We start from the raw sequence: 18,341 nt of genomic DNA, 5'->3' as shown, positions 1-18,341 counted from the left end.
AAGAGAAGCCAGACACAAATAACCACAGAGTATATGATTCTACTTATGGGAAACATCCAGAATAGCGAAATCTACAGAGACAGAAGACAGATTGCTTGGGGCTGTGTGGATAAGGAATGGGGGAGGGGATTGCACAGGGTTTCTTTTGGAACTGATAAAAATGTTCTGAAAATGACTGTGGCTGCACAGTTCTGTGAATATACTAAAAACCAATGAATTTTACATTTTAAATGAGTGAACTGTATTGTATGCAAATTCCATTTCAGTAAGGCTGTTAAAAAAAAAAAAAAAGAGTGCTCAGGGAGAGGCAGAGGCAGCCAGGAGTCCATGTGAACAGAGGTCAGTCTGCAGGGGACAGGGGAGGGCAAGCCGTCTGCCCTCAGGGACACCTACCACCTCCATGACATGGGCGCTCCACTTAGATAAAAGCTGCAGGCCCCGCAAGGCCAGGTCGAAGAGCTCACGGTATTCCTCGTCTGACTTCTGGCTGTCCAGCCCGGAGCCTGTCACCACCTGGGGAACACGGGCCGTCACCCTCACCATGTATGTGCTGGCACTTTTATACATGATTTCACTGATTCCCCCAAGAATAACACAAGGGAGGTGCTATTATTATACCCCCTTCATTTTCAGACAAGTTCTTTGTTGAAGGCCATGTGGCTTGTAAATGGTTGAGGCTTTAACCTCAGGTTGTGTGATGCCAGAGTCACCACATAGCAACTCGGGGACACGTACCTGCAAGGAGATCTTAACCATATATATGAAGCAACAACTTTGCGTGAAGCAACTTTACCCTGAACACATGAGAATTTCTCTTTCTATACTATTTCACACAAAAATGCTAACCATAAACCACTAAATTAATTTCACAACTCATTAGACATGACTCGCCAATTGAAAAGCACTGAAGACAAACATCTATTTGAGTGTGACATATTCCATAATGACACATGGATGTATGCCCATGTATATGCATAGATATACGTGGATACAGGTATCTATGTTCATATACATATATACATAGTCAGTCCTCATTATTTGTGGATTCTGTATTTGTGTTTGCCTACTCACTAAAATTTATTTGTAATCTCCAAGTCAATAATACTTGCAGTACCTTTAACAGTCATTTGCAGATATGTGCCCAGTGGTGAAAAATCAGAAAGTAATGTTCCCAGCTGAGGTCAAAAATGGCCACTCTCTGCCTTCTTATTTCAGTAATCATACCATATACAAGTGTCCTTCTCATGGTTTATTTAATGCCATGTTTTCCACATTTTTGCATTTCTGCTGATGATTTCACTATTAAAAATGCCTCCAAATTTAATGCTGATGTTCTGCCTAGTGATTCTAACTGTAAGAAGGCTATGATGTGCTTTATGGAAAAAACTCATGTTTTAGATAAGTTTTGTTGGGACATGAGTTATAGTGCTGTTGGATATGAGTTACTGTTAATGAATCAACAATATATATTAATTACATAAGGTGTCTTTAAATAGACACATATCGAAAACAAGGTTATACACGTTGATCAGTCTATGAAAATGAGGTGACCAGAGTTTCACAGGAACTTAACTCTGTACTTTGTCTAGGAGCAATGCTTCATTCAGTATTTTGCTGATCCAGTGTTTGTGCCCACTTTACAGAATATAACTACTGTGAATGACGACAATTGTCGGTATATACACATGTATAAAACATAGCTTAAAAAATAACTTGAAGCCAGATTCACTCTTAGATCACACCAAAACTTGACAAGGATGAAGGAGGCCCCAGGACTGAAATTATTCCCAGAGCTTAAGTTCAGATGATTGGCACATATGGTTAAGAAAGCCAAAGATTTGGGCTTGACCTTGGTCCATGTCTTCCCGGAGCCCTCAGAAGAATATGGGCCAGCTGTCTAATGATCACATTGTGTGCACTTGTCTGGCTGCCCTCATTTCAAATATGTTGTCCTCTGATCAAAGACATTTTCAGGGTTTGGGTTTGGAAAGCATGTGCACTTTGGCCGCCAACCACATGATGGAACCAGTGAGCAAATGTGGGATAGTGCAGAGTCATCCAGGTTCAAATCAGAAGACCTGTGTTTCTCAAACCAACATATAAATCTATTATAAGGGTATATATAGGAAGAGTCCAGGAGAATATATAAACTTGGTTATGGTTGGTAGAATTTTACGTGATGGATTTTTCCTCTTTTGCATATCTGCATTTTTTCTGAGGTATGTGCATTGACTGTATTTCCATATTAAAAAAAAAAAAAGAAAAGAAAATTTAACACCAGTGAACATGTAATTGGTGGGATTATAAGAGATTTTTATACTCTTCTTCTGTCCTTAATTGCATTTTCTGGTGTTACAATGATAATTTATTATTGTGTAGTTTAAAAATATTTAGATAGAGCTTTGAGCATGAGTGTTCCCTTGCCATCCAGGGGGGAGATGGTTTGGATCATGTGCAGATGAACCATTACTGGGCCACTGTTATCTGCTGGGCATGATGTGTTTTCCATGCAATATACTGTTTAATCCTCTCAACGAACCTTCCCAGATACTACAACCCCCATTTTACAGATGAGGAAACTGAGGCATAGAGATTGTATATAACTTGCTAAGGTCAGTAGCAGAACCAGAATCAAGTCCAGCTCTACCTGGCTCTAAACTCCATGTTCTTGGCCACTGTGCCCTTCTGCCTCCGAAATGTATCCCCTCACCCCTGCTCTTCATCATCCCTGTGATCACTCCCTTCCTGGCTGGTTCTTACTCCTTCACACCCTGAGCCCCCGCAGGCCTCCATCCCAGCAGCCAGAGTGAGCTCACCTCACTGTTGCTGTAGCGAGCGAGTTCGGAGATGAAGCGGATGTGGTCATCCCGGATCTGAACCATCTGCTCGCAGATGTTGTACTGGGGGCTGATGCTGCTCTGGGTACATGTCCACCTGGGCAGAAAATCACAGGGTTGGAGCAGGTTCTGGCCTTAGGTGCCTCAGTGGGACAGGCTCCTTCCACTGACTGGTTACACCTGGTGTTCAGCCAAATGTGTCTGGCCTCCCTGGGTGGACCCAAGAGGCCTCCCAGCCACCAGTAAGAGAGCCTGCCACAGGCTGAGTGGAATAGTCTTCTTCCTCCTCTAAGACCCAATCACAGGCTTTTCCAGATACCTGGTGTCCACGGTACTTACCAGTTATATGAGTGAGGAGCCTCTCTAGGGTTACATAGAACTGGAAACCGAGCAAAGAAAAGGCAAGGTGGGGGGTGTCCCCAAACCTGCCTACTGACTGTCAGCACTGACATCTTGGGGTTGAAGCTGTGTGGAAGGGCCATTGGGGGTGGGCCTGGGGAAACCTAAAGGGACTGCCTTCTTTTTCAGTAGTGACCTGGCAACACGGAAGGACTCCACGAAAGGGACAACATGATCACTCTGAGAGGGGTATTGCTGGCATGCTCTGCCCCTCCCCCTCACTCCCCCCTCTCTCTCTCTCCCCCTCTCTTCTTGTTCTCCTTGCCTCTCTTCTTTCTCCTCAACTCTTTGGAAAGATACCATTGGGAAAACCATCCTAAAATGGAGAGGAAACCAATGAATGGAAGTCTTTACTCTCCTTCTCCAAGAGAAAAAAGACAGCCCCCTCCACCCTGTTCTGTCATCTGGTGCTGGGTGACCCAGGAGGCAGACTAAGCACAGGCACCAAACGAGGCAGATAAACATTTTGGGGAAAATGTAATATCTCAAAAGGATCTCTGAAGTGGCCCTGATAAGAATGCTTGGACTGGTGACAGATTTCCCCACATTTACACTTCGACATGACTCATATTTTGGGTTATTTGTACAGGGATGGGGACACGACCTCTCAAACCTCCGACACCCCACTGTGGCCACGTCACCACTCCCAGCCAACTTCAGGTGGTCGAGAATCCATGTAGGAAACATGAGGAAATGAGTGCAGCCTTCTCAATTCCATGATTTTCCTAGAAAACCTCCTCACATACTAGCAGCCAGCAGGTTATGAAGAGACTAACCGGCTTCCTTGATGAGACTCCTTCACAGTGGCTCAAGGCTGGTGGGGTTCAGGGATACTCCATTTATATATTTTTCAGACACAAGCCCTCACTTTTGACTAAAGGACAGTCAGCTCCTCTCTGTATGAATGGTCATATTCATTCAGCTTTGGGAAAGATGCAGACAGAAGAAACCTTCCTAACAGCCCCAGAGTGGCCAAGGCTGTAGCTGGATGTCCCCCACCTTCCAGGAGTCATTGACACCCCAGATCCCAGCACAGGTCACCTAGAATGGTGGTTTATAAAACAATCTAAGGTGAGGCTGTCAACCCATTTCGTAGGGGGAACTATGCAAACCATATACTCAATGACATACTTACTGCATGGACTCAAATCTGAGGAGAGAACCAAGGTGATGAAAAAGACCACCATCCTGCTCCACCCGACCACTGAGGGCCAGCCAGTACCCCCTTCTCAAGGGAAGGAAGGCTCCTGCTTTCCCACTCTGAGAGGCACGGGTCACGGCTGGGACAGAGAAGGGGCGTGGCTGTGCTCTGAGCACTTTTGAACCCTGGCAGCAAAGGTCAGATACAAAAGGGCTCAGAGCACCCTCCGCTGTTCCCTTCCGGCCGGCCGGGTGCCAGTGTTCCGATGGAATCCACCTGCCCAGGGCTCTGGGGAGGGGGGAGGGGCTGAAGTGGCCCCTCGGCCCCCTGCCCGGGCTGGGCGTCCTCGCGGGAGCCAAGAGACATTATGGCAGGCACTCACTTGGACTTGTTCTCTTCATAGTGAGCACTGGTCTTAATGTATCTGGCCAGCTCTATCTGCATGTCGCCGAAAAGGGGCACCACCTGCAGCTGCTGCAAAGGAAGCAAACACAAGGCGTGAGATGCTGAGGGCAGAGCCGGGCGGCCGCCCTCCACAGGGGAAAGCAGGCTTCCGTGCACCTCTGGGCTGACCCCTAGTTTCTGCTTCTGATAATGCTACTGTGTAACCTCAGAACCAGAAAGAGTCCCAGACAGCGTTCAAGTCCTCCCCTGCCTCCAACCAACCTGTGTTCCAGCAAGTGTGCCTAGAGAGACAAAGTGATTTGTCCAAGGTCACACAGCAAGAAGAATGGACGAAGGATGAGGACCAGAAGGCCTGCCTCCCAGGGCAGGGTTCGTTCTGCTCTAATTTCTCTGGGTTAGTGGTTAGTGGATTCTTGCTGCTGTAAACTCTGGGCCAGGAGTGGATACCCGGATGCCGCTGGCTAGGTGTGGCCTTCCTGAGAAACTCTACAATGTGAAGCAACTGAAACCATAACACCGAACACTAAAGGGCAGACAAGTCCTAACTGAAGACCAAGACAAATGGAGAGGAGGCTGGTATTTACTGTTAGCTTCTATGCAGTCAAGCACTTCAAGACCAGAAGATCTTTAGGACAGTGGTAGATACGTGTCATGCTGCATTTGTCAAAACACACAGGATGTACAACCCCATGAGTGATTCCTAATGTAAACTAAGGACTTTGGTGATAATGATGTGTCAGGGTACGTTCACTGACTGTAAAAGTATGTATCTTTGGTGGGGATTTTGATACTGGGGGAGGCTGTACATGGCGGGGGTCAGGGGTAAACAGGAAAACTCTGCACTTTCTGCTCAATCTTGCTGTGAGCCCAAATTGCTCTAAAACCTTGTCAATTAAACAAAACAACAACAAAAAACAGTATCTCAATCCACACAAATACTTTGTGAGGTCAGTACTATTATCATTCCCAGGTCACAGACAACGAAACTGAGGTTTAGACAGCTGAAGTGATTTTCACAAAAAGTCAAACCAACTTGAAGTCAAGGAGCCAAGATTGTAATCCAGGGCTGTGACTCACCTATGTAATTCCCACCAAATCCCAAGGGGAACCCTAGAAAGTAGATACCCTTGGCATTCATATTTTTCAGGCTGATGAACTCCATTTCAGAAAGGCTTAGTGACTTTCTCAGAAGCATCTAGCTATCAGGTGGCAGGGCCAGACTAAAACCCAGGCCTGACTATGGCAAAGCTGTATGCCTCAACCCCACCCCTATCTCATTCACGCTGACTCAGGGCAGAGGTGGGTTCTGCATGGTCTCCGTGATGAGCCCTGTCTTCGTTTGGTGCAGCTCCAGAGCAAAGTGAAAGTTCCAGCCTTGAAAAGAAGCAAAGCCACAGGATGCCTATTGGTGGTTTACTTCCCCCTTAATTTAGAAGAGTCAGTGGGATCCAGGTTAGTGTCTCCCATGCCACACTTTTGAGGGGTTCTGCTTTTAATGTAAACCAGGATTTTCCATGTCTGACCCCTGAGACTCCACTGCACGCCTGAAGTGCCCAATGCTAGAATGAACCAACACTGTGGAATTCAATCCCAAAGCAGGAAATCCCTTCATGAAAACCCCAAAGGCTTAATTTAACCCCAAGGTTTTATTTAAAAAAAAAATTGGGGCCAGAAGATCAAACCCTGGAGGCATTGCAAAGGTCTGAGTGTATAATGGCCGATGATGAGGCACTATGCCCAGAGGCAGGGGCAAGCTGAGGGAGCCCCCCGGGGCCAGAAGAGGCTGTGATTTTGCAAATGTGGATCAATTTAAAATCCAGTCTTTAATCCTCCTGCCTCTGTGAGCTCTAATATATACAGAAAATGAAAGCAGGCACTGTCTTCTGGGATACACCTCTTTGTTGAGATAGCAAGGGATTTCAGGAAAGAGAAAAAGCCACATGCAGAAAGAACTGTAAGGCCCCCCAGGCGAACCCCAGCCAAATCCTGAGACTGGACGCATGTCTGACTTTAACCGGCCAGGCTTCCATAGTGAGTGCCTTCTGCGGGGCAGCTGGAGGCCTGATCACTCTATCCTCCTCCTCCTCTTGGAGTCTGTAGAGCTTGTGTCTCAATCAACAAGCCCCACTGCTTGCTGGCCGATTTCACTCTTTTCCCCAGAAAGACCACCCTTCCGTCCAGCCCCAGCCTTAGGTTCTGACCTTAAAGAACTTATCAATTTTGCTGAGGTTGATTCTCTTCTTGGCATCCAGTTTGTAAATGTTACTGACATTTCCATCCATCAGGTAGAGACCAAAACCCATTACCTAGAGTGAGAAGGGGCAGAGCACAGAAGCCCATCACAACCATTGGAAAAGTTAAAAAAAAAAAAAAAAAAAAAAAAAAGGAGGTGTGCACATATGTACATTATGTAGTGACACGTTCTATCTCAAAACCCACGTGTCTTCACATAAAGAAAGGAGACATAAATCTAATTTCAACCCCAGATTTTATTTCTACGAAGAAATTCAGACTGCCCTTTGGTATCTCATTACGGTGGCCACTTGTTGAGTCCTTACCGTGGGCCAGAGTCTGTGCATAGGGCTTCACCAGGTAGTCTCCTTAATTCTGACAACAATCATGAATCAAGTTTACACAACAACCTTATTCTACAGATGAGGCGTTGGAGACACAGAGAGGTTAGCCAGCTTGCTGAGGTCACATAGCTAACAAGTCGCAGAGACAGGGTCTGAACCCAGATCTGACAACATTTACACATTCAGATCCTTCCTGAAGGAAGAGCTGAGCCAGTCTGTTCCTGCATCCCTGGGGTCTGGCACATCACAGGTACTTGTGAATACCTCCTCAGTGTTGAATGAACATTCAGCTATTCACTTCTCTCCTCAAAGAAGCTAAAACAACGGACAGATTGCCAGGGAGCCACTGGCGACTTCCCTGCCTGACAGTGCTCTATGAGCAGGTTGGCAGGTTGACTCTGGATATGCCTGTCCATCTAATAGCTCTCAAACGCTGACATGTTCTGCTCCTTTTGTCAAATGCACAGCGAGGCTGAAGGGGGCCTGAACGAAGAGGCTGAAAGCAGCTTCCGTGGGGAAGTCACATCTGACACGTAAGGGACTGGACTGGAGGACCATTAAGGTCGCATCCCCCTTAGTCCTATCCTGTCCCCATGCTCTGCAGGGTGTGCGCCAGACTTTTCCCTGTCAGGGGAGTGGCACCCTGGTGGCATCTGAGTTCACTACCACAAACTGCAGAGCTGGGAAAAAGGCAGAGAGCTGAGGGCAAGAAGGCTGGGAAACAGAGGTGTGGAGGAACTAAAAGTGATTAAAAGTCAGTCAGTGATGGGGGTGTCTGGGTGGCTCAGTTGGTTAAGTGGCTCTTGATTTCAGCTCGGGTCAGGGTCTCACGATCTATGAGTTCGAGCCCCTCATCGGGCTCTGTGCTGACAGCATGGAGCCTGCTTGGGATTCTCTCTCCCTCTCTCTCCCCCAAAATAAATAAATAAAATAAACATTGAAAAAAAAAGCCAACGAGAGAAAACAAGGGCTTGAGAATCTGATGGCAGCATCTAGGAGGGCTTTTCGGGGGAGGGGGGAGACTGGGATTTAGTGCCCCAGGGTGTGGCAGCAGCTATTTGGGGAAGAGCTATGAGGGTGAGAGGCCACTAGGCTCTGGGTGAGTTGCTGGACCTCTGATTATGCAGAGGAAGCCGGAGTGAACAAGTCACTGAGCCATACTGTCCTGCAAACCTCATTGAGGTGCTGTGGGGATGGAGAGAAGGGAACCCCCACAGGGCTGGCATTAGAATAGCGAGGGTGGCCTGGAGGAGAGGAGGAAAAATAAAGCCAGCAGGAGAACAATGAAGGGGAGACTCTGGGGAAGACAGAATCAAAAGGACCGTGCAGCGTGTATAAGAACATGGGGAAGGTGGCTCATCTCAGTGCTATCTCTGCCGAGAGAGATCAGGAACAACCCAAGCAGCCAGAGGTGGACTGATGGCTAAAGAAATGCAAGCACATTCAGAGCACATTATTTAGCGGCTGCGCAATATTCCAGATACATTTAATGAAATGCGACGCAAATTATACGCGCACATAACTTATGCATATTGCAGATGTTGAAAACATGTCGAGCATAGAAAAAATTAGAAGGAAATACATCAAAACGCTGAAAGTAGTACCTCTGGATGAAAAGACTGTGAGAGATTAACATTTTTTGTGCTTTTCTATACATTCCAGATTTTCTACAATAGATAGTACTTGATAAATTAAAAACGAAACTTGCAAACTGACGGAACAAATGTGATCATTTTGGCGAAATACAGCAAAAGCTTGAAGATTTTGCTTTTCTTTTGAGTAGGCAATTTCTCCTCCAGGACGTCTGACTTGGCAAGAGTACGTACACAAAAGCTGTGCTGTAAGTGTTCCGTGCCGTTTAGCAAACAAATATCTAACGACAGGGGATTTGTTTAATAACAATGTTCACCTACCATGGGACACGCAACAGCCATTAAAAGTTACACTGCAGAAATATCCATAACCACATCTGGAAAGATGTATGTGACATATTAAAGGAAATAAGGCAGGTTACGAAAAATTATGTGCAGTAAGATCTGTATCAGCATTTAATTAAGAAAAAAGAATAAATGTTTTTTAAAAAATGATTTTAAGTAAGAAGGAAGTGAAGGGGCAAGCCCCGGCCCTGGGGGTGGGGGTGGGGTGACCGCAGCTGTACCTTGAGGAGCATGTGCTTCTCACTGGGGGTCAGATACATCTTGTTCTCGTAGTAATCCACGCAGATGTTGACAATGTCTGCCAGCAGCTCCTCGTAGCCTGGGATCACTTCCAGTTGCTGATGGAGACACTGAACAGCAGCGCCCCCCTCTGGTTAGTCCCTCTCCTGCTTCCTCCCACCCACACCGCCCCCGTGACCATCCCAGGTGGAGGGAGCCTGCATCTTCTGCAAATCCCCTCTTATGCGCCCCATCATGTGCCCCGCCTGTGACAGGTCAGAGCTCCCATGTGAATCTCCCACAGCAAAAAACTTGCCCCTGCCCTGGGTCCTCCATTGTATTTCCTGGCAGTTGTGACAGTTAGAAAGTACTTTCTTGAGCTGAGCTGAAAAGCAGTTCAGCTTTCTAGCAACAGGCCTGCGGTGATCCAGGCTTAGTTTTGAGGGTGTGGACTTAGTCACGACATCTCAGACGATGACAGAAAGACCCAGCCCAGGGGAGGAGAGGGGGACCAGCAGGTGTGTCCCTCCCGGCAGGACACAGCAGTACAGAAGCATTTCCCACAAGAGAAGAGTCTGAGGTCTTTGTCTCAGGCTCTTTCTCTCCAAAGACGCAACCTGGCCCCCCCCTGTGGGGATGCCGTGAACAGCACTGCTGGTGCCCCTCCCAGACAACCTGGGGCTGAGACGTGGGGTTGAGTCTTGGGAAAGAAACATGGAGCCTCAACCCTGACAGCCTTCTGCAGTCAACCGGGAGCAGGAAGGGCCCAGTGAAGCCAGTAGCATCCCTGAGACAGATGTGAGCCTGAAAACGCTTCCAAGATGGACGGCCCCTCTCAGCCAGGGTCCTGCTCACACTCTTGCTGGTGCCCGTTTAGGCTGACCTGACAGGTGAGCAAGACGGGTTACATTAAGTCGGGCAGAGCTCGAGAGTCGCAGCCGAGGGGAGTGCCTGGCAAAGTGGTGGCAGTAAGGAGAGCTGCAGCAGCTCATGCTCTTACCATTTGTCACACTCTGTCTACTAAGGGCGTTTAATACGGGGTCTCATTTATGGCTCACAACAGTCCTAGGAGATGGAGTCTCATATTCTCAAAGAACAGCCCCATCTTACAGATGAGGAAACTGAAGCTTAGACCTTTCTCAAGGTCTCACAATGGGTCGGTGGAGGGTCCAGGACTAGAAAACAAGGCCATCAAACTCTAGAACCCATGCTCTCAATCCTCACTCACGTGGGGGCAGAACACAGGTGAGAAGGCTTTCAGAGAACAAAATGTGCAGAGGGTAAAAGTGTCATCTGTGGCTGGGAGACGAGACTTAAGTCTGCTAATTCATGAATAGCAAGTGGAGATGTTAGATCTGGACTGAATTCCCCTGCTCATGGTCCACCCACACTTCAGGCCCCTGCCTGTGTCCTGGGACACCAGGCCAAGATGAACAAGGAATTTGCTACCACCTGGGTGATCCTGTTGTGGTTGGCCAGGAACATGGAAAGGTTCTGCGACTCCTGGATGGACTGGGGGTCTGCCATCTTCCTCAGGAACTGTGCCGCCCTGTACACGGTGTTGCAGAGAAAGATGCTCAAGTGTAACCAGCTGAAGCCGGGCCTCACGGGCTCTTGCTCCTACCTAACCCAGAATTTCACTGCCCCCTGAGGTGAAGGACCTCTGAATATCACAGGGGATTCTAACATCAAAGGAGAGTGTGTTCTGGGGTCATTTCGTCTGGGGCCATGTACACCCTTGTGATAAAGGTACCTCAGATTAAGAGGTAAGATTACACTGCATGTCAAAGTCAGCAAGTTTAAGGGCAACTGGCATCCTATCAACCAGCCCGAGGTGGCAAGGCAGGGTGAAACGAGCATCCTCGCGCTGTGCCGTGACCTGCCGTGAAGCCGCACAGCGGTCATGGAGAAGAACCCCAGGCAGGGTGCACTGAGTGGTTTTGAGTGGATTATGTTACTTATAGAAAACCTCCAAGTTTCTAAAGCAAAGCACTGCATGGAACACAGAAGTCTGTTTCACCTGACAGGATTACAGGGGAAGGGATGATGGGTACGGGGAATACACACAGGACTCGAAGGGGGAACACCATGGCACCCTGGACTTTTCCAGCCTGACCTGGTGTCAGTGCGGCCTGTGTTATGGCAGCCTGGGAGGGCACGGACAGGACACCTGCCTTGCTCACGACCCTAGCTGCTCTACAGAGCATGTCACTTGTGACCAAAACTGGGGAGAACGGGGGTGGGGGTGTGGGAGACATTATACTATGAATTGTCTACGAATCTTTGTGAAAGCTGCCATTTCTGAGCCAGGCTGGAGATGGGGCTCTGCCTGCGGGCATCCCTAGGTTTCATACTTTGCTCAGGAGGATAAAATCACGAGAAGCAGGTCTGCTGTCTGCATTCTCCAGTTGCTCCGGGGCCCTGGGAGGAGGTGACTCAAGGAGGAGGGACTCTCTTCATCAGTGACACAGAAAATCCTTCCCAAGCAGTGTCCAGATACTGCAGGGCTCATCTGAACCTCCACAACATACAGGAAAGATACCTGTTGCTTCGGGGCGGCTGGATCCTAATTTCTGGAGAGTGACAACCTCTCACCCACCCTGTCCTTCTTTCTTGCAGGCTGACACTGGCCCCCGACTGACTCTGAGGACAAGCCCCTGAGCTGCAGCCCCCACTCCCACCAGTAACTGATGGAGGGGTGCACGCACTATCCAAACTGGGGCAATGACCATCCTCCATGGGACTTTGGCAAACATATATGAAAGAGGCTCCCCTTCTTTCCTTTGAAACTGGGGCAGCTACGCTGGTCAGAGGGAAGCTTACAGCTGCTGCTGGCCACCACCGGGCACAGGCCTGCCTGAGCAAGAAGCCGCTATCAAGGAAAGTCGAGCCCAAGAGAGAGGTAGAGGGCATCAGACCTACATCATCTGAGTATCCAGATCCAGATCCAGTGAAACTTTTCAGTTCTGGGAGCCAATCCAGTTCCTTCTTTTACACAAGCAGTTTGAACTGGCTGTCTGAATCTTGCAGGAAACGACTGATGTGACTATTTTCTGATTATTTTCCTGGTCCCACACTGCACGGGACCACAGAAACTGCTACTGCTCCACAGGTAGGGGATAATGAGGATTTGATGCCATCTTGAGACAGAACGCTGACAAAGAGCCAGTTCTCCAAGGACTCAGCTCTGCATCCTAGTCCCCAAACTGCAAAAACCGATAGAGGCCCAACCCTGCCGTGTTGGAGAATGGCCAGTTTGGTTCTGGAGAAGGAGCCTAGCAGAAGGGCTCTATCCTCTGCGTCCCCTAAGCTGGCTACCCAGGCAGAGGGGAGGGGGGGAGGGTGCCCTGACCTCTTGTAGGCAGAGTGGTCGTTCTTGACGCTGCACTTCATATTCTTCAGCTCATCCAAGACGGCGAACATGTTGATGAATTTGCCCAGGGTCAGGAGGTAGGCCTCGGAGACAAAGTCCTTCCTCCTCTCGGCATGGCAAAGGCGCTTCACCTCACTGCAGAACCGCTCGATGGCCTTACGCTGCAGGCAGAGGGGCAGCAGGTGAGGACGGGCAGCCCAGGGGGGTTGGCTCACTGTGCTCTCTGTGCGGAGCAGGACCAAGGCTTGTTCCCCGGGGGCTCTAGTCAGTGCCTGGACATGTAGAGGGAGTCATATCTGCTGGGAGGTCTTTCTCAGGGGAGTCCCTATATCCAGAGCTCGTTTCTAGAGAGCAGCCTGGAACCTGCGGCCAAGTGAGTCAAACCAATCAATTCATTCACCATGCCCTCTCTGAGAAGCATGATGTCTTACTCAGTTTTGTATCTAGCACCTAGGACAGTGTCCGGCACCAGATGGTAGAAGGTTAGGGACCAAGAGTGAGACAGACATTCAGAGAGAGATGCTAAGGCATCCAATTGAACATCTACTATGTGCCAGGAACCATTCTGGGTGCTGGAGTAAAGTAGGGAACAAAACAGAAAAAAAAAAAACAACTTTCTACCCTAAGGGGCATATATGCTAGGGAAGGCAGAGGACAAAACAAATACTCTATATTACAATGTGATACACATTATGGAGAAAAATAAAGGGGAAAAGGGAGGGCAGAGAGAGCTGTACACTTTAGTAGGAAAGATCAGAGAAGAAATAACCAAGATGTGACTTTTAGAAAAAAGTTTGAAAGAAGAAAAGGAGAAGGACAGGGATAACTGACAGAAGTGCATTCTGGACGGCCAGTGCAAAGGCCCTGAGGCAGGCGTGTGCCTGGCATGTTTGAAGGATGAGAAAGCCAGTGGTTGAAGTGGAGTGAGCAGAAGGAAGAAACTGGAGATGGAGAGGGACCAGGGCCACTGGCTCTTGCAGGCCTTTGTGAGGGGTAGGATTTCTACATTGAAGGAGTCAAGGAGAAGTGGGAGGGTTCTGAAACAGGATAACATGGTATGAATTGTATTTTAAAACGGTAGCTGTTGCAGTGCGAATACATTGTAGGGGGCAAAGGTAGAAGCAGGGAGAATCGTTATAGAGAACAGAGAAATGAAAATATGTCCTCTCAAAAATGTATGCATGGATATTTACAGCAGCATTGTTTGTAACAGCCCCAAAGTGGATATAACCTAAATGTCTATAACTAATAAATACATAAATAAAATGTGGTAGATCCATACAGAACAGTGTTTGATCACACATTTTGGTATGTGCTACAAGATGGATGGATCTTGAAAACAGCGTGCAAAGTGAAAGTCTGTCACCAAAGGTCACATATCGTATGATTCCATTTATATGCGATGTCCAGAACAGGCAAATCCATAGGGACACAAGATAGATTAGTGGTTACCTAGAGCTGGAGGTGGGGGGCACACGGAGGGTGTAATGGGTGGTGGCAAAAGGGTTATGGGATTTCTTGTTGAAGTGAGAATGTTCTCAAGTTGATTGTGGTGGTGGATACACAACTCTGTGAATATACTAATAAAAGTTGTTGAATTGTCCAATTTAAGTGGATAAATTGTATGGTAGGTAAATTGTACCTAAAAAAATCTGTTACCAAAAAAGGCAGCTGATCAATAACAAAAAATGGCTAACGCAGCAATTCAGAGAGAGACAGAGAGAGGAGGAGGTGGAGGAAGGAAAGGAGGGGGAGGAGAGGGAAGGGGGGAAATTCCCGTGAGCTTCACTCCACAGATTTGGTACACGCTACCCGCCAATCATTCCTTTCCTCCAAAGTGCAGACCAAGCCACACTTGCTCCTTCCAGGGTCTAGGTCCAATAATACTTTTTGTCATGATGGGAATGTTCCATATCTGCACTGTCCAACACAGGAGTCACTCACACGCTACTGAGCATGGAATGGCTGGTGCAATGGGGGAATGGAATTTTAAATTTTATTTAGTTTTAATGTAGAGAGTCCATATGGCTAACGGCTCCTGTGTTGAACAGCATAGTTCTAAATTACTGCAGATCCTCCCTTCTAAATATCTCATCAGAAGACCCTTAGTTAAGACCCTTAACCCTTAGTTAAGCACTTAATCAGTCTCTGGGTAGTTTTTTTCTCTCTTGGACCTGCCTTCCCAAAGAGATTAGGCTCCTAGGGGCAGGTCCAGGGTGCCAGTAACAGCAGCTGCCATTTGATAAACTGGCTCTGTAACCAGAGATCTACTTGGCTCTTTACAAACAGACCTCATTTATCCTCACCGCAAACCTGAGATTCGGCATGATTTCCAAGGCGAGAGAACTGAAGGTGCCAGATGTTAAATAACTCACAGGCACATAAGGACAGGACAGTAGAACCTTGGGTTTCTCTGCCTGGGAAGCCGGCCCTCCTGGCCTAGATGGCATGCACCTGCACCTCCCCCAGACATTCCCATCTCCCATTCTGGCCTGGGCAGAGCTGGGCGCAGGGCAGACATGCGGCCAGTGCTTGCAAGTCTATTTGCGAAGCTCAGCTCGACAGCAGAGCATGTGTATGCATGGAGTGTGTGGCGGGACTCCCGCCCCAGGGTACAGACTGGTCTTGAAGCGTTCATCCTGCATTCCTGACACAACCATGACAATCAACCTGCCTGCAGGATTTTCCCTTTGCCACTTCTGTTTAAGCAGCTTGCCCTCTTACCTTCCATTCGTGGAGGCCCTTAGCTCTCTTTTCTCTTTTCTTCCTTAAATGATAGTTCTTCCTGGCTTCCCAGCTGGTCTCCCTGCTGTCACTCTTCTCTCCCCTCCACCCCCACCCACCTCCCATCCATTTTCCACACAGCAGCCAGAATGCTGCTGTAAAACCTCAAATCAGAACATGTCACAAGACACCCCCAGTGGCTTCCATGGTGCTCGAGTAAAATCCACATATTCTTTTTATGTCCTACTTCCTGGTCCACAGTGCCCTGTAAGGGCCTGTCTACCTCCCCCCATCACCTTTGTCACCCGTCCCTTCTCAATCTGCAGTTTCCCTGGTTTCATTCTATTTGTTAAACATGCTGTGCTCCTACAGGCCCCAGGACCTTTACCTTTGTTGTTCCTTCCACGTGAAACCCTCTCCCTCCAATCATCACCCGCCAGCTTCTTTCTCACGATACACGCGTTCAAATGCCACTCCTGACAGCCCATCCCTAAAGCTGCACTATGTCACAGATACCCTGCACCCCAGAGTTATTATGTTTCAGTTTTATTTACTCACAGCACTTACTACACCCTGAAAAGGACTGAATATTGTTTACTGTCAGTCTCTCCTTCTACCTGAAACACACTCATGTGCTCACTAGGATGTAAATCACAGGGAGAGAGGGAGGCTTGTTTGCCTTGCTCACCAAGGGGCACGTCAGGGGTGCTCCAGAAGTATTTGCTCAAGGAATGAATACCATGGCTCAAAAATCCAGACCCCAGCATCTGGCAGAGTGAGGCCCTCTCAGGTCCCCTGATTCAGACCCACCCTTACCCCTCACCTGAAAGTACATGAACTTCATGAGCTTGGTGACCTCTGGCTCCAGCACCTCTACTGTCTTCTCATAGATCTCAACCCGGTTGGGCTGCTCATTGCATTTCACCTGTGGGGAGAGAGGAGCTCACACATCCTGCCTTGCCAAGGCAGCTCTGGTTCACGTCTGTTGTCTTATTATCAGGGCCCGTCTGCACTCTCATAGGCATCTCGTTTAGGATGATAAATGCGGTGGTCACCCTAGTGAGCAGAGGCCGGGGTAGCCCTGACTGTCGGGTATGGCTTGGAGGAACAGAACTGCCTGCCAGACACTGGCTGCAGGCAAGAAACCAGCTGGTCCTGAGAACGGAACCCTCCTTCCCTTCAATCTGTTCAGTGCCCTGGCCTCGAGCTGTACACACGCCTACATCGATCTGCACGGTCTCCTTCCTTCAGTCTTTCCCCACTCCTACCCCAGTGGAGCCCCACCAGGTTCTAAGCAGAGAAAAATGTTCCAGCCACTGTTCCAGATGCACCCGGGGTGAGGCCCCCTGGCCAAACTTGGCTCCATCAAGAAACCCCTTTTCTTTGCCCAGTGGTTTTCAACACATCAGTATCACATGGCAGATGTTTTCACAGCATGCACACCCGAGACTGCTAACTGGTCAACTGAAACAAGAGTGAGCAAAAGATAAGCGCAAGGACATTCTTCACATTGTTGCTTAGAAATTCTTAAAATGGTAGCAATAAGTTAAATATCTACCAGTCAATGATTAAATGGATACAGTACGATGCATTCATACAGTATCATTATAAAGCTGCTAGAAGGAATGAGATAGATCTACGAGAACTGACATGGAAAGATTACTACCATAAACTGACGGGTGAAAAACTTGCAGGACATGAAGTGTAATTCAATCCCATTTTTTTCAAACAAAACACAGAACAAAACTGCGTGTGTTTGTGTGTCCATATATAATACAGGCATAGGGCATCTAAGAGTTCAAAGCAAACTGTTAATAAGCAGTTAACTCTGGGGGCTACGATTAAGGGGAAGAGAGAGGAATAGTTTCTGTTTACTTTACACACCTGTGGTTTGTTAACCTTGTTATAATAATGGGGCCCATGAATTATAGGATGATGGTAATTATAGTAAATGTAATATCTGTATGAGTCAACATGAAAAAGTGATAAAGAATTAGGTGGAAAAAGCAAGTGGCAGGACAATACAAATACAAAACACACTTTTATAAATGATAATTTCCAAAATAATATTCATAGGGACATTTATGATATTCAAGGGAAAAGATCCACGCAGCAAGGTATGCATGGTGACTATGCTTTGGTGGGAGGTGGGTCCAGGTAGTGGGGGTCAGGAGGTGGGGACATCTTGCTTTTTACTTTATCTCTTTCTGCAATGGTCTGGGTGTCATACAGGTAGCACATACTGCTTTTGAAGTAATGGACAAATTTTTAGGTTTATTTATTTATTTTGAGAGAGACAGAATGAGAAGAGGAGAGGCAGAGAAAGAGGGAGAGACAGAATCCCGTGCTACGCTGTCAGCACGGAGCCTGGCGTGGGGCTCCATCCTGTGAGCGCGAGGTCATGACCTGGGCCAAAGTCGGACGCTTAACCGACTGAGCCACCCAGGTGCCCTGAACTGATATTTTTTAAGTTGTCTTCAGTCTCATGGGAAGCGCTCCAGATGTCGTGAGCAAGCACCCTTGGGTAAGAGGCCCTGCTTCCTTCCCTGCCATCTGGAGAGGCTCAGCTGTCTGGGAGGGGGTGAGGTGGAGGGCCGGAGGGCACCCGGCGAGGACGGTCTCACCTGGGGGATGGCCCGGGAACAGCTGCGCCAGGTATACAGCATGACTGCATACTCATGTCCTTCCTCCAGCATTTCATTCTGAAAAGCAAAACACACTCGGCAGGGA

General features: G+C 48.1%; 1 protein-coding gene across 6 annotated transcripts in view; it reads right to left on the bottom strand.

Annotated features, from left to right (window-relative positions):
• The window catches only part of CYFIP2 (cytoplasmic FMR1 interacting protein 2), a 128,863-nt gene that overhangs the window by 82,388 nt on the left and 28,134 nt on the right, over positions 1–18,341 (bottom strand). For all 6 annotated transcript variants that reach the window (XM_025924187.2, XM_086702937.1, XM_086702950.1 and 3 more), the window contains 9 exons: positions 18,236–18,313; positions 16,435–16,536; positions 12,867–13,048; positions 10,967–11,063; positions 9,517–9,645; positions 6,984–7,088; positions 4,760–4,851; positions 2,817–2,934; positions 394–513 (listed from right to left, as the gene is read on the bottom strand). In XM_025924187.2, the coding sequence (XP_025779972.1) occupies positions 394–513; positions 2,817–2,934; positions 4,760–4,851; positions 6,984–7,088; positions 9,517–9,645; positions 10,967–11,063; positions 12,867–13,048; positions 16,435–16,536; positions 18,236–18,313 (1,023 nt within the window). The remainder of the gene's footprint in view (positions 1–393; positions 514–2,816; positions 2,935–4,759; positions 4,852–6,983; positions 7,089–9,516; positions 9,646–10,966; positions 11,064–12,866; positions 13,049–16,434; positions 16,537–18,235; positions 18,314–18,341) is intronic.

Source organism: Puma concolor, chromosome A1, assembly GCF_028749965.1.
Source record: "Puma concolor isolate L17-30 chromosome A1, mPumCon1.1.hap2, whole genome shotgun sequence".
Classification (NCBI taxonomy): Eukaryota; Metazoa; Chordata; class Mammalia; order Carnivora; family Felidae; genus Puma; species Puma concolor.
The sequence above is the reverse complement of the archived record's forward strand: the minus strand, read 5'-3'. Positions and strand labels throughout refer to the sequence as shown.